The following is a 27,154-nucleotide window of genomic DNA, read 5'->3' on the forward strand; positions in this document are numbered from 1 at the left end:
GCCAGTTACTTTGTTCCGGTATAATTGATGAAAATTTCTTTTTATTTTTCAGATTCCATCATACTATGATATGAGAGACTTGTTCTTTGTACCTTATGACGATGTTAAGAAATACTTGCAACCGATCGAAGAATTTATATCTTACTGCAGATTTTATCTCACGAACGAGACTGTTTTGGACTCCGTCTGCGAGTAAGAATACATTTTTATTTCTTTGCTGCAAAACAAAGCAAAATATTCCTTAGAATACCCATTCATATTTAAATTAATTCTCAACTTCCTTTTTTTCATAATTTACTCTGGAGAATCTGCGGAAATCTTCAGATTTTAGTTCCTTATTTCGATAGAGATTCAAATTTGAGAAGCTGGGAAATTTCCGAAAATTCTCCAATAAACGTTAGATTATTTCAGTGTTTTCGTTTTTACTTCCTTATGCGACGTAATGGAGGAATTGTAATCAAGAAAAATTCCAATGAAAATATCTATTTTGACCGCTATCGAATGCAATTTAACGCTGATTTTGCTTAACATCTGTACATAGACGGAATAAAGGACTTTTTTCCCCAAAACGGATTGTAAAATGGATTCAGAAGAGATATTTTTGTGACGTCTGTACGTACGTACGTATGTGTCTCGCATAACTCAAAAACGAATAGTCTCAGAACGTTGAAAATTTGTATATACGACTGCTATGACATGTAGTTGTGCACCTCTCTTTTCTGGTTGCAATCAGGCCGCAAAGCATTATCGCATTCATATAAGGCTATTTTAATTTTTAAAAGTATGAAAATTCAATTGTGAGCAAGTAAGAGATTAATTATTGCTGCGGAATAATTTGCAATATCATTGAAATTCAGAGAGCATATATAAATTAAGCTCAAGCATCTTAATACACGCCAAAAATATTTAATAATCCATAAATTAATCCTAAAAACTAAAGAATTTTTTAAGACTAAATTATGTTGCATGAAGTGAATAATTGTTGAGCAGGCAGGAGACGGATCTTTTCAAGGGAAAGTTGCCTCCAAACCTAACTCTTCAATTACTCAATTCGTGTTTCGTCATCCATATAAGCATGGGTAGAGATTTATACAAAATCAAGACTAAAACCAAAAGTAGTGAATTGCCTAAATTAGAAATTAGTTGCTTATGAAAAAACGCATATTAATATATATGTGTAATAATAAAATTCCATAGTCAAGAATACACTTAAAATTCTAACTGTATGTTCTTTTCATTTATAATGGCGACGTTCTCTTATTTGAAAGTACGTGTAATTAAATCCACAGCCCCGTAGTCAAGTTGTTTTTCCCGCCTTTTCTACACGTACAGTTTTAGAATGTTCTGGAAATATTTAAAGCGAACTGGATTGGCTGACGAGGCTGACGTTATTTCTTGGAAGCTCCGCCTTTCCAGAGGCTATAAAAGGACTCGCAAAAGAATATCGGGGCTTTTTCTTAAATGTCACGATGCAGTAAACTTCATATAAAAAGTTATTAGTAATTCTTTTTATTTACTCCGGATATCTGATTTTGTAACTGCTATTTCTCCTGAATAATAATAAATGGATCCTGTTTTTTTAAACTTATCGTCTGATAATTTAAGGTACGACTAAAGCTGACACATCACATATATATATATATGTTTATTATAAAATATATGAAGAATAAAATGACGTTTTCTATGTACATAACAAACATTTATTTAAACTACGAAGACGTTGAACAGCAGAGTAGAAACATGATATTACACAGCGCTTAGCCCTTCTCGCTTACATGCATTACTCACCATTGACTTTGGCTAACTGCCTACTAAGTATAAGTATTACGCAGCAGAGAACTTGCTTATCATGCGCATGCGCTAGGGGAATCGACGTCGGTTGCCAACATACCCCCTTTCGACGTTGATTCTCCTATTCCTGAAAATAAAACAAAATACATATTAAACAGTATTCAATCCTACAATTGTACAACAGTTTTGATGTTTAACAGGAGTCAGGGATTTGGTTAACACATCAGCTCCCATTTCACTGGTAGGTATGTACTTCACATCTAATTCACCGCGTTCATACACTTCACGCACAAAATGATGGCGAATGTCTATGTGCTTTGTACGGGAGTGAAACACAGAGTTCTTTGTAATTTTCTGAGCTCCTTGATTGTCGCAGTATATTGTTGTTGGATGTTCTATGTTGTAACCCAGCTCCTTCAGGAAATGACGTAGGTAGACAGTTTCTTTGGCGGCCTCAGACAGAGCCATATATTCCGCCTCCGTTGAAGATAGAGCTACACTGCGTTGTTTTCGTGATTCCCAGGTTATAGCTGAACCACTTAATATATATACAAAACCGGTGTAAGATTTTCTATCATTGACATTTGATGCCCAGTCTGCATCCACAAAGGCGATGAGTGGTTTTCCTGTTTTCGTATAAATTAGTCCTTGATCTTGGGTTCCCTTTAGATATCGAAGTATTCTTTTCGCAGCATGCCATGTTCTTTTCCCGAATTGTTGTTAAATTGACTTAAGAAATTCACGGCGTATGTGATATCTGGCCTAGTAGCTACTGAAAGGTACATTAATGATCCGATCAGATTTCTAAATGGAACATTTTTCATGTCAGCGATTTCGTTTTCGTTTTTAGGACTCATCTCTTTTGATAATTTTTTGCTGTTATCTATAGGTGAAGACACAGATTTAGCATTTTGCATGTTATACCGATTTAAAATATCATCAACGTATTTCTTTTGAGAAATTTTAATTGAATTCTCATTTTGGTAAAATTCTATTCCTAAGCAATAATGTAATTTTCCCAAGTCTTTCATTTTGAAAGCAGAAGCTAAACTATCGCGAATCGTTTCATACGTTTGCTGAGAATCGGTAAAAACGATAAGATCGTCTACATAAACGATTATAATAGTTTCACTGTTAGGCGTCTTTTTAATATAAACACAATTATCTGAATTAAGAGATTTAAATTTCATAGATTTCAGTTTTTCATCCAACTTTTTGTACCACTGACGTCCTGACTGTTTAAGACCGTATAATGATCTCTTTAAAAGACACACTTTATCTGAATTAGTTTCATCGCGAAAACCTTCGGGAATTTCCATGTAGATTTCTTCATCTAAATTTCCATTTACATAGGCCATTACAAAATCTAATTGGTAACCTTTGAGATTGTGTTCTACTGCGTAGGCTAAAACTGTTCTTATGGAACTTAATCTAGCAACAGGGGAAAAGTTTTCAGTGAAATCGAGACCAGGGATTTGAGCGCACCCTTTAGCAACTAGCCTAGCTTTGTATTTTTCGATAGTGCCGTCATGATTATATTTAATTTAAGAACCCATTTGCTACCAATAACTTTCTTGTTTTCAGGTCTGTTTACTAAATTCCCAAGCCTTTTCCTGAACAAGCGAGTTATATTCTAACAGCATGGCATTATGCCAATTTTCAGCATATGGTCCATTTAATGCTTCTTGCACCGTAGGATTAATGCTTTCCTCAACAACATTTTGAGTTTGTTCATTTTTATTTACAACTGTATAATGATATTCCTTTTTAGGCCTTCCTGGCAAACCTGTTTTTATTTTCTTGGGTCGACCAGGCCCCCTTTTAATCAGGATAGGAAGCATTGATTCGTTATCTAAATCACTTCCGCTTTCCGGTTCAGCTTCAGATTTAAGTGGCGACTCGCTACCGTCCAGAGGTGATGATTCATCACAACATGTTTTATTTATAATTTTTTTCCTCCGGAGCGAAAGGCAGATTTATTTCTTGCTCTGAGTCATAACTACAGCAGTTTTCAAACTCATTAATAAATTTTACGTCTCTGCTTATTATCACTTTACATGCCTCGGGATCCCAAAGTCTATAAGCTTTTGATTCATCAGAATAGCCAATAAAAATACATTCTTTAGATCGAATATCAAATTTGCCTATTCCTGGCCTTTTATTTAGCGAAAATGCTTTTTGGCCAAAGGTTCTGAAGTGAGAGACAGCAGGTACTCTGCCAAACATCACTTCGTAAGGTGTTTTTATTTCGTGTTTTAAACCTCGCGTTGGGCAGCGATTTCGAATGTAAGCAGCCGTATTGACGGCTTCGGCCCAGAATTTCTGAGGCAAATTGGATTGCAATAACAAACATCGCGCCATTGAAACTAAAGTGCGATTTAATCTTTCGGCGACGCCATTTTGGGCTGGCGTGTAAGGAGTGCTCATTTCGTGTTTCATTCCCGCATCATTAAGAAATTAGTATTTAAGTCTTTCCCTAAATATTCTAGCCCGTTATCGGTTCGCAGGATTCTGATTTTAGAGTTAAGTTTATTTTCAAAGGATGCTTTAAAATTTCTGAAAGCTTCTTTAACCTCATCCTTAGACTTCAGAAAATAAGCACGAACATATCGAGATTTATCATCAATAAATGTTGCGAAATAAAATGATCCACCGATTGATTCGGTTCTCATGGGACCACACAAATCAGAATGAATTAGATTCAACAATTCAGTACTTCTATATTCAGATTCTTTGGGAAGAGGGGTTGCGGTTTGTTTACCCTGAATGCATACCTTACAAGTAGAAAGAGAGTCATTTTGAGAAAAAGAAAGACCTCTAACCATGTTATTTATTTGAAGTTTTTTAAGATCATTTTCATTTAAATGGCCAAATCTTATATGCCACTGATCTATTTCTTTAGCAATTGATACAGATTCAAATATTGGCATGACAAAATAAAGATCATTTTCGCGTTTAGCTAAAATTACTATTTCGTTATTAGAATTAATTATTTGAGCACATTTTTCTTTTAAAATTACTGAAAGATTATTTTCAGTTACTTTAGACACTGAAATTAAATTATTTTTCAAATCAGGTACACACAATACATTTTTGAGTTAGATATTTTCAGTTTTAGAACCTATCCGAACTTTAAATTTAACAGTTCCTTTTCCAATAGCTTTAACAGTTTTATCAGCAGCTAATTTAACATAAGTATCACCTACCTCGTGAATTTCTTGAAACAGTTCCTTGCTGTTACACATATGCGATGTTGCACCACTATCCAGACAAAAAATGGCTTTAGAATTAGTATTAGTGCATGCTACGGCTTTTTCTTGCTCCAAGGAATTCTGATATTCTGCAGACATCGCAGTTTCACTGAGGCGTTTGCTTTTAGTTTCTTTATTTTTCTTCATACATTCCGATGCTCTATGCCCATAGATATGGCAGAAGTTGCATCTGTAGTTAACTGGATACTGTCTTCGGTTTGCAGATTTATCTGGTTTCGGTTTAGGAATCGGTCGTTGAGTATACTTCCGATCTTTTGAATAGCACGCATGTTGTGGTTCAGAAAACGTTGAATCTTTATTTTTGCGAGCGTTAGCTTCTTCCAACAGTTTAATTTTCAGCATTTCTGGAGAAGGCAGTTCATCACGAGATTCGATTGCTATTCGAAAGCTTTCATAAGAGTCCGGTATGCTATATAAAAGCAATATTGTAAGCAAATCATCCGCAATGTTTATTTCCATTTCTTTAAGTTTGTCCACAAGAATGAAAAAATCATTTAGATGAACAGTCATTTGTTTAGAATCACTCATTTTTGTAAAAAGCAATTTTTTTAGAATTGTGGCCTTTCTAGCTGGTCCCTTCAATTCGTAAATAGAATGCAATTTACGCCACAGTTCGTGAGATGTTACACAATTCTTTACTTGTGGAAGTTCACTGGGTGAGATGGATAGGATTATATCCGCTCGTGCTTTTTGGTCAGTAGTTTTCCATTTAGCAAATTCTTCATCACCAGGTTCTGGTTTCGGAATTTTCCCAGTTACATAGTCCCAATGATCATTTTTAATCAGTATTGCTTCCATTTGCAACTTCCACGTATCAAAGTTGTCCTTGTTTAGCTTTTCAATTGACGCTGTATTAGTCGTCGCCATTTTCCTTTCAGTCGACGCAGCTTGGCTTGCCGAAAGAATTTAACAATGGTAGTTGCTCTGCACAGTTAAGCGCTATCTGGGCCCATAACCTAAGAAGAATAAAATGACGTTTTCTATGTACATAACAAACATTTATTTAAACTACGAAGACGTTGAACAGCAGAGTAGAAACATGATATTACACAGCGCTTAGCCCTTCTCGCTTACATGCATTACTCACCATTGACTTTGGCTAACTGCCTACTAAGTATAAGTATTACGCAGCAGAGAACTTGCTTATCATGCGCATGCGCTAGAGGAATCGACGTCGGTTGCCAACAATATATATATATATATATATATACATATGTAATAAATTCAGGAGCGGGAAGAAATGACCAGGAAATTGGAGGCGAAGACAGATTAATTTTATTTTCGGCAACATGTTGCGGCTACACACAAATCGGCACATTAAATGTGACTGTTCCAAAAGGCTTACATTTTCTATAATTTTGTAGCAAGAAAGCAGCAGCAGACAGACGACAGTGTAGCTAGGCCAAAGCGTGGAAAGCAAGTGCGTAATGTTTAGGATGAAATCTTAAGTGAAAATGAGTTAGTTTTGGTTCTCAAAGCATTTTGATTGGATGATTAATATTGCTGTAAAATTATTATTGGCTGTTAAATGTTTTAGTTCCGTTTACATCATCATAATTACGTAAGAATCATATGACATAGATTTTTCTCGAAATGACGCAATGCAGAGAGAGATTACTATTTTTAGAATAAATGGAAATTAATTTACGCTGCTAATTTAACTTTAACATATTCTTTACTTTTCTTACATATTCCCCCCTTTCAAGAAGAAGAAGGCGTAGCGACAGAGAAGCCTTTTTAAAGAAAAAGCGTTAAAGCACTAGTAAACGAAAAAAAAAAAAAAAAACATAAATCATAAAATTTTAATCCTGTTAAGTATAATTTATAAATATCAATTTTTTAAAATAAATTTTTAATTTTTAGAGTCATATTGAATTTTTCAGCATTTCAGTCCAAAAGTCTCTTTGTTTCAGAGTTCAAATAATCATAATTCTTCAGGGAAGGTTCTTGTTTTAACATATTCTTTATTTTTCTTACATATATATATATATATATATGTGTGTGTGTGTGTGTGTGTGTGTGTGTGTGTACTTTTTGCTTTAAAATGATTTAATTATGCTGTTCTTATCTTTCAGTTAAGGTTTTTATGCCTTTTGTTAATTTGCATGCAATAGTTGTAGAACTAGCATTAATTTAGAAGTAGTTTCAGTGCGGCTAAGCCTAATTTTTTCCCCTACCAGCCATATTTGTTTATATTTGAAACTTTGCAGAATAGTTTCTACACCTTCAGAATCTTTTTGCCGAATGGGACCCAAAGTAAACTTTCAGTTTTGTTCACCGAAAAATCTGTCTTCTTACCTGCTGGCCGAATTGCTTATTTTTGCGAAGAAACTGTAATTTTAATTATAAAAGTAATGCATGAAATAAGTTTCTAAGCAGCTCGTAGCTAAACATCCTATAGCTAAACTATATAGTGTCAAAAAGAACTTTTATTAATTACACTAATTTGGTTGTTTGGTTTGGTTATTATCAGATTACGGTAAAGCCTCGAGGTCTATCAGCCTAAAAGTAGGGATGCCTTCGTGGAGGACTCTCTAAGGGTAATTGAATCATATGCACGTTACAGATGGGCAAAACCACGAAAACGCCCATGCGGCCAGCACGTTTGCGGAATTCAAACCTCGGACCGAATTACCGGTGCTCAGCGACTTTACTGCTTGGCCGATGGTTGGACTACACTAATTTTTAAAACTTTCTAAATTATATATGCATATATATATGTGTGTGTGTGATAATAATATCATAATTGACATAATGTATTCACTATGTATTTACTTTTGGTTTGACTTTTACCCTTGCCTGCATGAATGACGACACACGAATTGAATGATTGTGGAGTTAGGTTTGGAGGCAACTTCCCCTTGATAAGTCTATCTCCTGCCTGCTCAACAGCCATTCACTTATGCATTTTTAAAAAAAATTTTTAGATTAATTTTAATTTGCTAAATTGGTGAATTTATTTTCATAGTTTGGTTTTGCACTTCATTTACTTATGCTATCTGAATTTAAATGATATTGTAGATTAGTTTGAAAATTAAATCTTCTATATATTTGCCCTTTTTTTAAATTATTTTAATAAATTTGCTTTTTACGTATATACATGTTTGTTAAAATTTATATATATATATATATCAAGGGGAAAGTTTAAGAATTATGCACTGCATTTCCTCGTATATTCCCTCACATTTTTATGCTAATTTTACTATCTGAAAAGTAAGTAGGGAAAATAAAGTGAACAAATTAATTCCCAAGGGTGCATTTGCAGTAAGAACATAACAAATGAAAATGTTCACGGAGAAACTACACAGTCCTACAAGTAACTGTCACAGTATTATTTCCTTAACAGAAACTTTATTTATTGGAATAAGAAAACATAGTGATATTAACATTACATGATATCTTCATTTCTACTTCCGTGTAACTTGAATCTCGCCAGTTCATACTGTTGTCTTTGCTACTCTTTAGGCCTCAAATCATCCGTAAGTCGTTGCAGAAGGTAAATGTGCGGTTGTATGTTTTATAATTGTTAAATTCATCAATGTGATACTGTCACACTATAATTTTAAAAAACTGAAATTCCTGAATATTGAACTTTTGAATGCAATTTATACATAAATTCTAAGATATGTAAGTTCCAATAATGCCTCTAATGACTCGAAAATGAATTAAATATTTTAATGAAAAGGTTTTCTTTTAGGTGCTAGCGGTGTAATTAAGTGTTATTCTCAATTCCTTACGAGGGCCCACCAGCGGCCGAGCGGTAAAGTCGCTGAACACTGGTAGTTCGGTCTGAGGTTCGAATCCCGCGAACGGGCTGGCTGCATGGGTGTTTTCGTGGTTTCCCCCATGTGTAACGTCTGTACGAGCCAGTTTCCCTTAGAAAGTCCTCCACGAAAGCATCCCTTTCCTTAGGCAGATAGCACTCGAGGCCATAATCACAGACAATTCCTTACGAAATGCTTTATCCATTGCACTTTTGTTTTCTAGTTCATATAAATTTTTATATTAGCTTTTAATTAATTTTCGATTATTTTTTTTTGTTTGCAGTCGTAGTTATTATCGAAACACGAGATGTTCCGGTTTGATTGAAAGTGCAATTCCCTCTTGTTTTACCATTAATACTCGTTTAGGAAAACCATATGCTAAACAACCTGAAGTTCTCTCCAATGGATGTAAGTAGCTATTTCGTTTATTATTAATAATTGTTAGTTAATTTAAAAACATAATATTTACATACACAAACTAATCTACCAGTTGCTATACGTGTCGGTATCTTTTTAAGGAATATTTTTTTATTCTCACTAACTGTTAACCTGAGAGAAATATGCCACAGTAAAAACATAGAATTAGGGCTGAAAAATGAATTTCTCAGATAGGTACAGTAAGACCCCGCTTAACGCTGTTTCGGTTTAGCGCTCTTTTATTTCAACCCGGGGATTCTCCGAAATTGTGCGCAGCGCTAGGTTTCCAAATAACATATCCGAAACAGTGTAGTTGTGTTTCTTGCTTTTTAATCATTTGAAACAACATTTGTTGACATTATTGTAAATTTGATATATAATACTATAACGATTAATAATACAGTGACAAATATTATGATCTTTAGTTTTTATCATGGGTGATAATACGAGTAAAACACAAGAAAAGAAAGCAACCAGAAAAAGCATTTCACTGGAAACTCAAATGCAAGTGATTAGATTCTGGTGAACGTCAATCTCAAATTAGCGCTGCATTGATTTTGGCAACTTCAACAATAAGGACAATTCTTAAGAATAAAGAAAAAATACTGTCATCGGCAACTGCAACTACGTCGAGCTCTGCAACTAGAATTACACGTTCTAGAAATAACATAATAGAGGAAATGGGAAAATGTCTCTCTATATGGATTGACGATGAAATTGAACGCAATATGCCATTAAGCCAATCTATCATAATGCCTTCTTGACAAAAAGGCAGAAAACTGGAAACACAGAATAGAGTGAATGGTCCCACTGACTTAGAATTTTATTTGTTTTTATAAGTATATTCGTTTATATTGTTTTTATTTTTGTAAGAAATAAATGTTTGATTTTATTTTTATTAAAAAAAACATTATTAAATTTAATGCCTAACCATTTTTTATCCGTCTTCCCCTAACCCCATTATTTACATGTTAAGATAGCCTCGCTTAGCGGTGTTTCGCATTACGCTCTACTTCGATGGAACGTATCCCCCGCGTTAAGCGGGGTCTTACTGTACTTACATACTAACGCATCCGCCGTGATGAAATAAAGTGACATATGTCATCATTCAGTGCCATTGCGAAACTTACAAATTTAGAGGACATGTTCACTAAAGACTTCTTTAATAAATGCGACATATAATTATCAGATATGTTTCTCTTTTGGCGCGTTTGTTATGGCACATTTTTGCTTAGAGGTTTAGTCACCAGTAAAACTGACAAATTCTAAATTACAGATACGAAATTATTTAAATTATCTTAAAATATTTTGCTATCATAAAGAGAAGGTCTGATTTATAAAACCTCATAGTAGAGTAAATATGAAAATTTAATTTCCTTAAAAAAACAGATAAAAAATTTAAGTGTCAAATATATTTTCAAACTAATGAGTTTTGTTTCTCTTAATTAATTCTATCCTTTCAAAGTTTTTGTGTTTCAAGAAATGCAGAAAAGCATTAAATTTAAAAGACATTTCTAGAATGAGACTACTTTAAGCAAAATTCCTCAAATTTCGTAAATGGCTTTAAAGAAATTACATTTATTTACTCATCCAACGAGACCTCTCGTTGGAAAACATGCCGGGAAAATTCGATTCACATTTTAGGATAAAAAGAAATGATTCTCCTCCTATGTTAAAAGTGAATCTAATTTTTATCCTTTCCCAACTTTTTGAACAATTTTTTTATTCAATAATATAGTTTGCGAGATTTGTTTATTTATTTTTAACTAATAGTTCATTTTAATTTAGTTCAGTTAGTTTTAGAGCGAGTCTGCCTATTCCAGGTCACGTTATGCTGTGATTATTAGCGACTTAGTGGCAATGAGTGTTTCTAGCCATTTGGCTTTGTCTCGCCAGATTTCTACAAACCAGAACCTTGCCTGCACGTTGAATTAATTATCCTGTGAGTCGTTAGGCTAATGTACCACATTTTAAACTTGTTCATCATTACGTATTTCTGTTGAGCCAGAAGTGCTTGGATTTGTGTAACAAGTTGGATAAATTGTTGTGTTCAAATAAAAGGGTCTCATACACCTTTTCTTCTGATTTTTGTTTTATTTCACGAGGCTAGACGATAATTCTTCAGGAGCCCTTTTTTAAAGTCTATAGTGTATGTTCCTAAGAGATATAGACTTTATAACCTCTGTGCAGTTAGTTATGTGTAGAAAGGAGGTTTTAGGGAATCTCAAAGTGCAGTTGAAAGAAATCAGTCCATAGAGTTTTCGATTGAGTCGATGTTCTTTATCAACCGATTCTTTCCGTTCTTCGCTTCATCTGTGCATATTACACTTGATTCACTCCCCGTTCACGATCTTATTCTTTATTTTTAGTGAAAGGTGATCGTAAAAAAGAACAGATTCAGTTAGTGAACAATTCTGATGCTATACTATAAAGCAGGGGTTTTGCGTACCTGTAGTGTTTCGAGAAGGAGACATTGAACTGTGACCTCCTACTTTCTGTCAACCTACTACTGGACTCCTGCAGGGTGGGGTCTCAATAAACCACACAGGATTTGGAGACAAATGAATCGACCTCATCTGATAACTGACTTATCACATTACTTAGCCCGTTAGAAGGCTTAGCTCATGTCTAGTACAGCCCTCCAGAACCCATACTGTACGATAACAGATCTCAGCCAATGCAAAGAACGACCCAGTGGTTGATGGAATTCAATAAATCTTACAAACAATATACATAAAAAAGGTAAACAAATCCTACTGCTAAAAATGTGACAATTTGTGTTTCATATCTTATGCCTGTAGTTCCAATCTTTGATTTATATTTAATTTCTGAAGCATGTGCTAATTTCAGTTATTTCTCTTGTAGATGTACTTATAGAATTAAATGTGAATGGCAGAGACTACACGAATAAGTTTATGAAAATCTCCACTCAGATTTCTTTCCATCACTCCAGGACAATGAACAATCCTTACATTTATGGCTATACTATGTACCCCACTAAAAAGTACATTTTCCGCATGAAAAGAGTAAGCAAAGTATTTTTGTTTTCGTTTCTAATATTTCTTACCCCAATACCTTCTAATATTTCTTATATTCTTAATATTACACTAATATTTCTTAAAGTTGCACACATTTTGCAGAAATTTAACTTTCGGGTCGTTTATTCTCCCATCAATAAAATTCCGAGTTCCATACTCAAGGACCCCATTCCGGATATGAATTCCTTGGTTTAATTTAGATTGGCCGAACTAAGAGAGCCTTAAAATTTCGCGTCAAGGAACATAAGGCATATGTTAAGAAAAGGAAACACAGAGGTCTTCTGTTGCTCAATATTGTTGGTCCGAAAATCACACTTTCAATTTTTCTGCTGCCAAAATTATTCAGAAAACATCTTCCATTGGAGAACTGGATTTTCTAGAGGCATTTCACATTCAAAAATATCTTTCTGTTCTAGTTAACGATCATAATTCCAATTCATCTTTGCCTTCGGCCTTTAAAGAAATTATGTTTTAGTTCTGGTTTCACCAACAGATGGCGCCACTTGCTTATTTTTGTCCAAGCTTTCTTATCTTATCTAATCATAATTTCCTATCTTGTTTATTTGCGGTTTTGCAGCTGAGGATGGTGGTTCGGTGAAACCATCGAAATTAGCCTTGTGAAAATTTTGAAAATTTTGAAATTTTTCACAGGCTGATTTTTGTTGAACTGAACGCTGATTTTTGTTGTTTGACTTCTGAATTAGTATTTCTTACCCATTTGCAAAGGAATGCCTTTTTTTTTTTTTTTCCTGCGAATGTAGCGAGAGTCTGAGTAGTACTAATGCATTATGTTATTTTCTTTTAATTTATTTTATTCCTATTTTAATCTACGTTATGTGCCTTAAAAGTTTCAAATTTGTTTTATGTGTGTTTTGTAAATGCATGCTTGTTGCTGTAGTTTTTCAAAATGCGATTGGAAGATGATAATGGGCTAAATTATTTATGTAGAAGTATTTGCAATTTATGAATTTTTTGCTACGCAAATGTCACATTACAACTTTAATATTAACTAAACAGTCCGCATGATGTTGTGTAGCATGTTTAAAAAATATTGCAAGATAATTATTTCTTAAACCGTTTGTTGTAGATCCAGTTTAAAGAATGAATCATGTTTATAACTATACCTATAGATTGCAGTATTTTTAGACATATTAATGAGATACATAATTTAAGACATATTAATGTCTTTAAAATAACAAAAATAAAAATTGAAAAAAAAAAATCTGAAAGATTTCAGATTTTATATAACGCTCAAAGGGACAATTTTTTAACGTTTTGTGTGTTACCTTTATCATGTTCTTCGCACTTAAACTATAAAATTCAATTCAACAGCAATATCACAATATATTTAGAAGAGCGTATCTTTAGAATTACCGATACGAGCGCTGAAGATAATTTTTTTTTTTTTTTTTCGTATAATTTTGCCATTGCTCGCTTTGAAATCGTCGAGTTTGTTAATAAAAAATTCTTAAATGTTTGACAAAATAGGAAATCGATAATAAAACAAATTCCAAGTTTGGGCTTCCAGATGCTCATATTCGAAGAGAGGACTACGTTATTCAAAACTGCATGTCTCTAGGTACCTTTGTTTTATTTCACAGTGCGAGAAACCTACATAGATACATGCAGATTCTTCATTATTTACTTTCTTTAAATATAATGTAGTTTATGTCCAGATAACTAAACTAATAACTAATAACTAAAAGTCCAGATATTTGATATTTATGCAGTGTCCTGATATTTGGTGGCAGCAATTAGAAAAGTGAACAGCTCATGTATAGTGAATCAACCCAAAATGAAATTAATAGCCCTATTGGGAAAATTGATCGTTTCAGCTAATAGGTTTGAGAGAAAAATAACAAAACGAATTTGGGCAAACCAGAATTATTTCCTTAACAACACAAAATATAGACCAAATAAGTAGTTTTTTTATTAATATATCAAAGTTCATACCATAGGCATCCCTGCCAAACCCATAAATCTTGATTTTTTAATGTTTGCCACATTTTTTGCATACATTTTCTACGCAATTTTTATATTTTGCCAAAAAAGAGAGATGCATACAGTATGAGGCGAAATTATTAGAAATACTAACGAAGTCTTTCTTCGAAAGTTCCAAAATGAAACTCTTACTGAGGCTCTGAACGCATTTTCACCGAAACAAAGACTTCGCTGTTTCCTGTTTTGGCGCCTGTGCAAGGTAATCTTATATGCAACTGCACGCAATTATATTTTTATGATTCTAGAATCGTTTTAAAAATTATATTTACATAATTTTTAATAATAACAGAAAGCTGCTCAACGGTAAATGCATGGATCTGCATGAAGAATTCTTCAAGTGAAATACCTTAAAGAGTGAAATGTAACGAGCTATTATTTTTCGACATACTAAATTATAGAGAGGTTCTATAAAGAAGTTGCTTTGAAATTGCCTAATGGACGGATTTAAACTTAAACTGATTATGAATAATTTGCTTTCTACGCAACAGGTCATTCATAAACGTCTTCCTCCTCCCTACGAGACACAATGCCTTGATTATTTTGAGATGTGGAAAGCAAGAGGCGGCCAAGGACCTACAAATGAAAGGGTAGGTAATACTCCTTCTTTTTCTCACCTAAGAATGGAATTTTTTTTGTTCCTATGAAAAGCACAAACTCAAAAATGCAGTATGCTTCCCTCAGAACAATCAGGTTAAAGTAATACTGCACGAAAATAAATGTTCCTGGGTTTATAAAATATTAATTATACACAGAGTATTTGAACAAAGAGGTTACAAGCTTTCAGGAGAAATAAAGTACACACAGACGATGGAAAATACATAGCAATGCATGATCAGAAACGCTTTCCTGGCGCGGAAGTGACGACATAAGACACAGGAAAGAAAGGACACGAATAGGATCAGAATGTATTGTTCAGTTCATTTACGGGTTCGTGGATTTGGAGGGATTGACGATAACACTTGATGAAGTATCAAAATACAATTTATTTGCCAGTATTACTCAGGACAGCTCCAAAAACACATTAACAGTCGTCGAAAAACTACGACAAACACGCTGAAACAATCAGCAACACAGCTTTCAGGCTATCAGGTTGTAACGGTGAAGACAGCTTCACGGCAAAGCACTAGACTACAGATCCTGACTCTATTCGGTCGTTCTCGGAACTAAACGTACTCTCGAGACTCTCCACGCTACAACTAGCAATGCACTCGACGATACACTCGATAGCCTCAACGATGCACCAACTCGCCGTACACTCGACGCCTAACTCGGCACTAAACTAGAGATACTCGATCGACTCGCAATCGACTCAGAGACCCTGATGAAACACTAGACAAGACACACACTACTCCGCGCACCAGCAGGGTTTATATAGCTTTTGGGCTGATTTCGAGAACGTTCTGGGCTAAACCGGTAAGAACTTGTTCTAGAAGGTTCTCCATCCGTCTATGGCTTATCGCCAATTTTGTCGCCAAAAGAGCGATTTATTGCCAAATATGGAAACTCTGCTTTCCCTTGCCATTTTCTGCCAACCCGAGACTCGCTTTGTGGGGAAGCTACCTTACCGCAGCTCGACATTTCGTAAATGTTTACTATACTTAGTGCAGCGGAAACCAAGAAATAAGGGGAAAAAATCCGCTCCGTGAACTAAATCACATTACGGGTCCACTCCTCCTTTGGGCACCTCGTGGAGGTTCAACCTCCACTATTCCAGGGTAGCAGCGCACCACCTGGGTATGACACCAGGCACCACTGGTCGTCAATTGCTCCTGCCAGTCGCATGGGCGAGCACGTCGCAGTGGGCTGTTACCCAGCAAACCGAGGGGAACTAGCCCTCCGGCTACGGTTCCACACCGCTCAAGACATGCCAGACCCCGAGGCCAGCCAATAAGTGACCTTTCCCAGGGCCTTCAGAACCACCAAGTTCATAAATTTTATACCCCGTGGCCGAGACTGCGTAGGTACAGATCCTAGCCAGTAGCTTCGCAGAATTCTCTACGTCGATCCTCGGGGGGGGGAGGAGTACAAAAACAGATGATCGTCATCAAAGGAGGAGTTCGAAATTACGTTCCAAATGTATCCTCAACATAGGATCGGCAGGGGTGGTCCGGCGCATTGGCCAGCAAAATCGCCAGACCTCACTCGCATTGACAGTTTCTTCTGGGGGTACGTCAAGGCACCGGTGTACTAAATCCCTGTTAGAAGTGTTTACAAGTATTGCACGCACAGTGGCAGCCACTGGAGAAGTCCGGATAAGATCTTCCATGTGCCGGAGAAGTGAGATTCTGGGGTCCTGCATCAGGGTCCGGATCCGTAATTTCGAACACCTTCTTTGATGACGATAGTTATCTATTTGTTTCTCATTTCTTGATTTCTGCTGTACTGAGCAATAATGAACATATGTCTCTCCATCCTGTTCTTCCATTCTTGGGCCCACCAGCGGCCGAGCGGTAAAGTCCCTGAACACTGGTAGTTCGGTCCGAGGTTCGAATCCCGCGAACGGGCTGGCTGCATGTGTGTTTTCGTGGTTTTACCCATGTGTAACGTGTATACGAGCTAGTTTCCCTTAGAAAGTCCTCCACGAAGGCATCCCTTCCCTTAGGCCGATAGCCCTAGTGTACTTTGCCATAATTAAGTACAGCACACCTTTCATTCTTGATTTTTGTGTTGTCACTACAGCCTCAGGAAAGCGTTTCTGACCATACATTTCTATGTGATTTCCCATCGTCTACGTGTATTCTATCTGTCCTGAAAGTCTGTAACAGAACACCTTATACAAACTGTCATTTCCGTCGACCTGTTGAAAGAATTTACAAGGTGGCTAAATTTGGAAATTTGAAACTTTGCAGGAGTGTACCACGTGATGCATATAGATGTAGATACAGAATTAGCGGATAAAGAGGAAGGAATAACTTTAAAAATTCAATATAACTCCAATGATTTTGCAACTTAGAACGTGTAGAGGGTTTTTATTTCGTTAAACCTGTGATACCTTTAAAATTCGGAACTGCCTATTTCTCAAAAATATAAATTTAAATAGGAAATGTGATAGAAAATGGGGTATAGAAATGTTGGTGCTTTCATTTCAGAGATACATAGAAAAAATTAATAATTTGTGTGATCGCACCTGACCGAAATACAAGCTTTAGACTGATTTTCTGTGGCGAGTATTAGGTTGTCGGGCAGTACTACCAGTAACAAAATATTCTCAAAATGAAGTCCTTTGTGAAATTCTCCCTTAAGCATGAAGACGTCTTAAAGACTTTATCTTGTCTTCTTCATTCACAGACGAGGAAGCAGCAGAAGAAAACTTACACGAATATGTGTGCTAGACACGAATATTTATATTAGACTACTGTATTACACGAATATGTGTACGTAGACATTCATGTTGATTGATTCGCTGTCGTAAATTATTCAACAATTACATGAAAATGGATTAAATAATATCATCCAAGATTTTGTGAAAAGTATTGTTTCTTTCCGGGTATATATGTCTAGGGAAATGCATTAATGGATTTTTATCTCTCGGATATTACTATAAAATGTAATAAAAGAAATGTAAATTAATATTTCATATCTTCTTCCCTTGATGTAAATATATATATATATATATATAAAGAAACCCATGCGAATTGCATAATTAACGAATTACGAATTACGTAACTAAAGAATTGCAAACTATAATGTTATATTGAGACTATAACATTATAGTTATGCAACTATAAGAAATACGTAAGAAAAACGTAAGAAATGAGGGATCGTAGACCCTCGGACTTGCCTCCCGGGTCATCAAAATTCGGGGGGGGGGGGGAGAGAGGAACTCAGCTAAGTCGTACTGTCACCTGTGTGAGTCCCACGTTTTGATCATACGGAGCTGTGCCTTTATGATGATGACTGTCACCTGTATGGTGCTCTAGCCAATAACAGGCTGTCTTTGCCACGATGAATTTCGTGGGCTTGTTCTGATGCGTCAGACAAGTCACAACACAGAATGGTGAATACTGGTTTGGGTTCGAACCTAGGCGAACGGGCTGGCTGCATGGTCGGTTTTCGTCATTTTTCTAGTGTGTAACGTAATAAGGGCTGGGTTTCCTTAAAAGTCATTTACTAAGGTATCTCTCCCCTTAGGCAAATAGTAGCTGTCGTGGCTTTGCCATACTGAAATAAAATGACATAATCATATTCAGAAAGGAAGCTTGGCCAGAAGCTTACGAGCGTTTCAGCCTCCAGGAAAATAGATAGCTTCTCAACCCCTCGCTTTTCGCAGAGCAAGTTAATGCAACTAAAGACTTCTTCTTTTTATTGCCTTTTACATTACACTTCCAATTTAACATTTGACCACCAGCGGCCGAGCGGTAATGTCGCTGAACACTGGTAGTTCGGTCCGAGGTTCGAATCCCGCGAACGGGCTGGCTGCATGGGCGTTTTCCTGGTTTTCCCCATGTGTAACGTGTATACGAGCCAGTTTCCCTTAGAAAGTCCTCCACGAAGGCACCCTCCCTTAGGCAGATAGCCCTCGTGTGCTTTGCCATAATTAAATACGCCAACGCCAATTTAACATTTTTATGACATTTCATATAACGAGTTTTAGGGTTATTTTGTCGTTTGTTGTTGCGGCTAATCTCTTACGTCTGACCTAACAAAACAAACCACGTATTTTTTCGTGGCAAGGAGTTCAAGTGACATTTGTTGTTGGCATGAGCTTGAGCACCCTAAGGTGGCAATGAACCAGAGGAAGGGGCTTCCAGACCTGGCTAGCTCGCGGCCGCCTTACGCGGTTAAGAACGCCCAACTTCCAGAGGATATACAACAGGGCGCCACTTCCTTCGGTAAACTCAGGGGGCTTCAAATATCTCAGAGTGTGAGTTAAATTAATCAACGCTTATAAATCAAAAGGCAAAACACGTACAAAGTCAGACACCATCCGTCTCCAAGTGTTGACCGAGGGGATCCCATCCGCCTCGAACAACCTGCGATATCTGACGACGTAACGTCCCCACAACCAAGGGGACCAAGACTGTATGGTCTCTACCAAGCCTGAGCCTACCACCGAATAAACGATGGTTCTAGTCCTGTGAAAACTGTTTATTTAAACCAGAAGTCGAAGATGCCTAGACATTGATCTAGCCAGTTTACTGGACAGAACCCCGGGTTGCTTCCCATAAAATGGTCGATTCCGAAAATTCCAACCCAGCCGACCCCAAGGGTGGTACCCGACATAATCATCCCAGGCGAAACTGGTTACCGGGGTGGGGGCATGAGGAGGCCTAGGTCGGATAGTAACAGAAGAGACTATGTGGTACCCGTCAGTGCCCCGGCAGCTGCACCAACTCTCAGAAGGTCCATATCGAACCCGGGTCTCCTCCCATAGAACAGCCGGTTCTGGAAATCCAGTTCTTCAAAACTTCGAGGGAGTACAACTACCCTACCTGCCCCCTAAAGGTCACAGTTCCGCCCCGAGTTTGAAGGAGAGTATCCCAGAAAACGGACACACCCCAGTTCACTTATCATCAATCCACTCGAGATATTTTCTGGCTCGACGTGTATTCTGAATGCTCCCATGGAGCACAAACACTATACCATTTAAAAACAAAATTCCATGCCTCCTCCGGGATTCGATCCCAGGTCCTTAGGTAGGGCAGACAGCGTCATTAACCACTACACCGTCTGGGAAGGAGAGTTATTTTAGATTAAGTTTACGGAAGGATACTTTTCGGTTTGAAGTAATTATTGAGGTTTAAGGATAATGGTTTTCTTTCGTCTTAGGAATGTATCGAGGAATGCCAGAAAAATGCCAGCTATGAACTAAACGGTTGCTTAGAAAACCACTTTAAGGTTCCCAGTAACGATCGCAGATGCGAAGTAACATGTGAGTATGTCACCCAAAATTTTTGTTTGCTCAAATACTTTTAAGAGAAGAGTCATTTTTATTAATAACACGAAATAAAGTACCTTTTCACGCACAAATATTGACTGAATGCCGAAAAATCTGTTCAAATATTTTAAAATTATTTTTCTTTCAGTTAGAAATCCTGGCACGTTGAAAATTATTCAGAAATGTGCAAAAGAGAACTGCAGGCCAGCTTGTTAGTAAGTCTGATTTCGTATATAAAATATCACAGAAATGTAACGTCTCAATGATCACGAAAGTCTACCCTAATCATTTGGGAATATAATCAGAATTTGAATTACTAATTATTTCATTTTCAACACATCTTTGTTGATCTTGTGACAACACAGGAGCACAAAGAAGATTTTAATCCGAATTTCATTCTTTCTAATATATATCGCATTTATAAAAATTAACACTTAAAAAAAATGTATTAAGAACCCATTCATTTACAATACCTGAGTGCAAGAAATCACTTATAATTTTTTCAGGAGTAGTTGCAACTTTCATCGTCATATGACAACAATCCACATTTCATTTTGTTTCGCCGTTTGTAAATATTTTTCTAATGATAAAGGAACCTTTTATTTAGTTATTTCCTCAAATGCCAGTCCATCAGCAGCCAAGTGGTGAAGCCACTGAAACCTGGTAGTTCGACCTGTATCCAATTCCAGGCGAACGAACTAGCTGCATAGGCATTTGCCATCTACTCTGCGCAAAAGAAAAAGGGACATTTTGTATCTTCCGTTCCACTAGGCCACTGACGAAATTCAAACAGAGTTTTTTTCCTGTTTCGAAAGCGCAACTTAAAAATATATGTTAGATTTATATATAGCATTGTTCTAATATAAGTATTTTGACACAAAATCAGACTTTTTCTGAAAAGACAAGCCACGTTTTTCCCATATTTCTGTTTTTCGATTCAAATTATACCTAAATATTAAATTTTGTAAAATTTGGTGCGAAATTTAAGGAGAAATTTAAAAATTTATCTTGGCCCATTTTTTTTTTCAGTTTGCGCCAAGTTCACTTGGCGAACTTCTTTGTAGAGTCATTAGGATGTTTTTAGAGGTCGAAAAGATGAAAAATAGCAAACACCTGAGACGGAAATCAAACCACGGACCTCTGGAATACCGGCCTAGCGTGCAGAGCCACTACACCACGAAGGACGCTAGGACAGTGGGAGAAATACCTTATATAATCCTCTTTTTAAAGGGCGGCTAGGGTTTTAGGGGACCTAGTCGCCAAATCCTGGGTGGGGAGAATCATCATCCATAACCCATTTTTAGTTCGGGCGCCACTTTAGAGACATTAGGATTTTTTTAGAAGCAGACAAGATGAAAAATAACAAATGCCTTCGCCGGGAATCGAACCACGGACCTCTGGAATACCGACCCAGTGTGCTACCGTTACACCACGAAGGCTCGTTGGAAAGCAGGAGAAATACCTTATATACTCCCCTTTTTAAAGGGCGACTAGGGTTTTGGGGGACCTAGTCGCCAAATCCTGGGTACGGAGAATCATCATCCCCAACCTTTTTAGTTCGGGCGCCACTTGTAGAGTCATTAGGTTAATTGGAAGCAGAAAAGATGAAAAATAGCAAACGTCTTCGCTGGGAATCGAACCACGGACCTCTGGAATACCGGCCCAGCGTGCTACCGTTACACCACGAAGGCACGCTGGATAGTGGGAGAAATAACTTATATCTTAACTTGTAGCAACTTATTGTCTTATCCTTATTTTTTTTTTTTTTTTTTTTTCAGTTGCAAACGAACTGAACAAAAAGTCATTGTTCATTATTTCGAGTAATTTTAAAAGTGCGTAAGCCACATTTAACGTTATCATCGCTTATAACAAATATGCCAAATTTCAAAACGCGCCACTATTTTAATTCACCCATATCCTAGGAAATTTTGAATAAAAACTCTAATTTTTTGCAGGTATGCTTAGAAATGCATCTACTTTAAGATGACAGTAAAACGTTTATAGGTTATAATTCAAAATTGTTTTCGAAAAATTTATAAAAATTGTTTTAAATTACAAATTAAAAAAAAAATAGGAGAATTTTATTTGAAATGAACGTAAATTTCGAATCCTGGAAGAAGGAATCAAGTATGTTTAATAAAAAAATATTAACAAAGATATATCAAATTCAATTAACATTGAGGAGCTAAAATTTTGAGAGCTAAGTTTTTAAAAACTACTCGTGCGATTTTTACAACATTTGGCAGTTTGGCATAATTTGAGTCGTAGAATTGAAATATGAAAATAATATTGGTATGTTATTTCCGAAACAAATTTTGTGTCAAAATAACAATTAGAACAAAATAACAATTAGAATGTGTCAATTAGAACAACGCTATATATAAATCTAATACATATCCTAAGTCGTGCTTTCGAGATATGAAACACGCAAGTAGAATTTCATTAATCGGCCGAATAGAACCGGAGATATAGAACTGGCTCCCCTTCCCCTCTTTTTTTAAAGCTACGAACTAACTTCCCTTCAAGAAGGCACCCCTTCCCTTATGCAAATTGTCCTAGCGCGCTTTAGGGCCCACCAGCGGCCGAGCGGTAAAGTCGCTGAACACTGGTAGTTCGGTCCGAGGTTCGAATCCCGCGAACGGGCTGGCTGCATGGGTGTTTTCGTGGTTTACCCCATGTGTAACGTGTATACGAGCCAGTTTCCCTTAGAAAGTCCTCCACGAAGGCATCCCTCCCCTTAGGCAGATAGCCTTAGTGTGCTTTGCCATAATTAAATACACCACATCTAGCGCGCTTTACCATAACGAAATAAGCCAAAAGAACCGGAAGGTGTAAAAAGGGGCTATGTGACAAACATCAAATTTTACAGAAGCAACTTCCTCACAAAAATGTCAGATGTTCGAAAAACGGTGAATTACATAGATCCTAGTTAAATCGATCGCATAATTTTTTGCTGTTGACATTATTGCGAGAAATAGCATAGTTTCTTTTTATTTCTCTTTTAGCAAAAATGGGCGTTAGCCCAGAAGGACTATTGGTCTCAAAACGGCATTTTGCGTTGAATCATTCAAAGGCTACTAGTTTAGGCTAATCATTCAAAGGCACTACTTTAAGGCTAATCATTCAAAGGCACTACTTTAAGGCTAATCATTCAAAGGCACTACTTTAGAGCTAATCATTCAAACGCACTACTTTAAGGCTAATCATTCAAAGGCACTACTTTAGGGCTAATCATTCAGAGGTACTATAGGGCTAATCATTCAAAGGCACTAGTTTAGGGCTAATCATTCAGAGGTACTACTTTAGACTAATTATTCAAAGGCTACTTTAAGGCTAATCATTCAAAGGCACTACTTTAAGGCTAATCATTCAAAGGCACTACTTTAGGGCTAATCATTCAAAGACTACTTTAGGGCTAATAATTCAAAGGCTACTTTAGGGCTAATCATTCAAAGACACTACTTTAGGGGTAATCATTCAAAGGCACTACTTTAAGGCTAGTCATTCAGACGTACTACTTTAGATTAATCATTCAGAGGTACTACTTTAGATTAATCATTTAAAGGCTACTTTAGGGCTAATCATTCAAAGGTTACTTTAGGGCTAATCATTCAAAGGCACTACTTTAGGGCTAATCATTCAGAGGTGCTACTTTAGGGCTAATCATTCAGAGGTGCTACTTTAGGGCTAATCATTCAAAGGCACTATTTTAAGGCTAATCATTCAAAGGCACTACTTTAGGGCTAATCATTCAAAGGCTACTTTAGGGCTAATCATTCAAAGGCACTATTTTAAGGCTAATCATTCAAAGGCACTACTTTAGGGCTAATCATTCAGAGGCACTACTTTAGACTAATCATTCAAAGGCTACTTACTACTTTAAGGCTAATCATTCAAAGGCACTACTTTAGGAATGCCGTTGTCAAGCCCATCCGGCCCTGGGGTTTTGTTTGGTTTGAACTTTTTCGTTATAAGTTCTTTGGACGTCGGAGAAGGCTCTTTGTCTGAGACACTCGACAGATAGTAATATTTGATGCTTGTAAGAATTTTCTTCTGAACAGTGGTATCTATGTTAGGGTCATCGTGCCGAAAATAGTATCTGAGATGTGATTCACCATCTTTAAGCTATTTTTGTCAGCCTGAGAGATTGAGGCGCTTAGACTAGACTGTCAAAAGATCTTATCTTGTGTAGTCTTGAAGAGAGCTCCATGTTTTTCTGCCGCGTTGGTACAGTAGCGCGATGGTTTTTAAATATCACCGATACCGCCTCCTTTTGGAGGTGATGACATTTTCGAAAGGGTCTTCTTAGAGCACGAAGGTGACATCTTTTGGCCGCCAACACCGAATTTCACCACAGAGTTTTATAGGAAAGGAATAACTTTTAACTTTTAACTGAATTTACTGGATGTCCACTTCAAATTATTAAACCAAGCTGAGCCGGCCACCGGGCTGAGCTATTAGTGTTCAGCGATTTTGCAGCTTGGGCAACTAATAGTCCTTGATTTGGCATCGAATCACTTCTGTGCACTGTGTATGGGAAGGGGAACAGCACGGTGAGCGAAGTGGCTGCATTTATTAAATGATTTGGTAATAGTAGCAAGGCATTGTGAACTGAGAAGTAACGAAAAAAAAATCTGATGTGTACACCACATGACTTCCTTGTACGAAATATTAAATTATACGCATTTTTTCTTGCATTTTATTTAAACTTATTAGATTGAATTAAATCTACTTCGTCGACAGAGCATAAACCACAATAGAATAAATGCACTCTTTAAAATTCACTACATTTGTTTACTATAACGACACTCTGAATGCACAAAATTTATATCATTTGAAGAATTATCGTTGCCACATGTTCTATTCAAATACTATAACAAAGCTAAAACGACGTATGAAAGAAATTAAGCAAACAAAACAGAAAAGAAAGAGTTTTTCACAGATGATTTAGTATTTCTCGTTTAATTAATTCATCTCTCACTTCGCGACAAGGCAAAAATACATAAAACTCAAAATATCTGCATTAAAAATTACGAAGTAAATCTTAAACGCTTCTTTCCTCGAAAAAATTCCAGAAAGGATTAAGCATGATTTAATTGGCAATAATAAATGAAGACGTTATTTTTGTGTTGCGCAGCTTAGTTGCTCTAGATTGGCACACAATTCTACAATTTTGCTGTTTCAAATGTAAACAAATATGACCGCCATATTATTTAAAACTTAAGGATTAATCGCACTTAAACAGCTTTTAAATTGTTGATAATTCTCAAATTATTGCATACAGATTTACTAAAGGCATAAAAACCTTAACCGGAAGATAAGAACAACGTAATTCAATCATTTTTAAAGCAAAAAATGTACAATTTACAACATAAACATAAGAAACTGAGATCACTGAGTTGGGTAAGAGAGTGGATATATATATATAAATATATTTACATGCGTTTGGAGCGGCCGATTGCAACCAAAATACGAAGTGCTAATCTACATGTTATAGTAGTCCTATATACAAAATTTCAACGTTCTGAGGCTACTCGTTTTTGAGTTATGCGAGATACGTACGTACGTACGTTCGTACAAACGCCACGAAAAAGTCTCATCAGAATTAATTTTAAAGCAGTTTTATAATTTTTTTGGAGGAAAGGTGTCTTTTATTCTATCCTTACGCACAGATATCAAGCAAAGACATCGTTAATTTGCATTCGATAGCGGTCAAAATGGATATTTTCGTTGAAATATGTTGCGTGAAACTTTTCGAGATTACAATACTTTCTTTTTACTTCGTACAAGGAAGTAAAAAAAAGTAAAAAACTCCTTTTCATATATCCTTCTTCAGTGCTTTCGGCATTGGCAACTATTTCTCACCTATATTACCACTGTTTTGATTTGTTGCTTAAAGTACATTGGTAAATTCAATTTAAAATTTCCTCTTGATCCCGATTAAAAGCACCTAATGTGTCGTTTCTACTATTTATAAATTTGTAGAGACATTAGGTGTTTTTTGGAAGCAGGTAAGATGAAAAATATGCAACGCCTTCACCAGGAATCGAACCACGGACCTCTGGAATACACGCCCAGTGTGTAGACCACCCCACCACGAAAGCATGCCAAAAAGGCGAGAGAAATACTTTATATACTCCCCCTTTTAAAGGGTGACTGAGGTTTTTAGGGAACCCAGTCGCCAAATCCTGGGTGAGGAGAATCATCATCCAACACCCTTTTAGTTCGGGCGCCGTTGTAGAGACATTAGGTATTTTTTGGAAGCAGGCAAGATGAGAAAAATGCAGCGCTTTCGCAGGGAATCGAACTACTGACACCTGGAATACGCGCACAGTGTGTAGGCAACCACACCACGAAGGCATGCCAAGAAGGCGGGACCTTATAAACTTACATACGTAAATTACACTTTATAATGAAACGCCATTGTTACATTATTACAGCTTACGCGATACCTTATCTATTTGGAAATTTATAAACTCTCATCCTTTTATTTTAGTGAAGAAAAATATGAAGTGTCTACGGATGAAATGGATCTCGATTATAGCGTCGTAAGTATTTTTTATCAGTTGTTTTATGCCATATAAGAAATATTATGTTAATTATTTGAAAATAATAAGATATATTTATAGATTCACGATCATTTGATACCTTCATTCACCTTTATTTCCTAACCCATTAACCTGAATCGTAGCTAAGTGCGTTTTTTAGGGTTCGTTGAATACTTTAAAATCAAGGAAATCTTTTTCGTTGAAGTACTTGTACACACAAGTAAAGTGTGTAAGTGTACATGTGTAAAGCGTTTCTTAAACGTTCTTGCAGTGTTTTCGCCCGTTAAGAAGAGAGCATTTGCTTTCTGTCTGCGCAAATGGACAATTTTCAGCTTAGTTCACAGAAATTTCTACTATAGTGACGGAAAATGAAATCCTAACATCAGGAAGAAATCAGTTTAGCAGCGGTTCTCAACCATTTGACTAGCGCGTACTATCTAAACAA

At 36.3% G+C, this 27,154-nt stretch overlaps 1 protein-coding gene across 1 annotated transcript in view; it reads left to right on the forward strand.

Annotated features, from left to right (window-relative positions):
• The window catches only part of LOC118191892 (degenerin deg-1-like), a 63,406-nt gene that overhangs the window by 12,759 nt on the left and 23,493 nt on the right, over positions 1 to 27,154 (forward strand). Inside the window, exons 3-9 of the mRNA XM_085821229.1 lie at positions 53 to 192; positions 9,111 to 9,235; positions 12,110 to 12,270; positions 14,772 to 14,870; positions 20,053 to 20,155; positions 20,310 to 20,376; positions 26,658 to 26,709. Coding sequence (XP_085677355.1) covers positions 53 to 192; positions 9,111 to 9,235; positions 12,110 to 12,270; positions 14,772 to 14,870; positions 20,053 to 20,155; positions 20,310 to 20,376; positions 26,658 to 26,709 — 747 coding nt within the window. The remainder of the gene's footprint in view (positions 1 to 52; positions 193 to 9,110; positions 9,236 to 12,109; positions 12,271 to 14,771; positions 14,871 to 20,052; positions 20,156 to 20,309; positions 20,377 to 26,657; positions 26,710 to 27,154) is intronic.

Source organism: Stegodyphus dumicola, chromosome 7 (genome assembly GCF_044657685.1).
Source record: "Stegodyphus dumicola isolate Sdum_Otavi_A_Nest chromosome 7, ASM4465768v1".
NCBI classification, from domain to species: Eukaryota; Metazoa; Arthropoda; class Arachnida; order Araneae; family Eresidae; genus Stegodyphus; species Stegodyphus dumicola.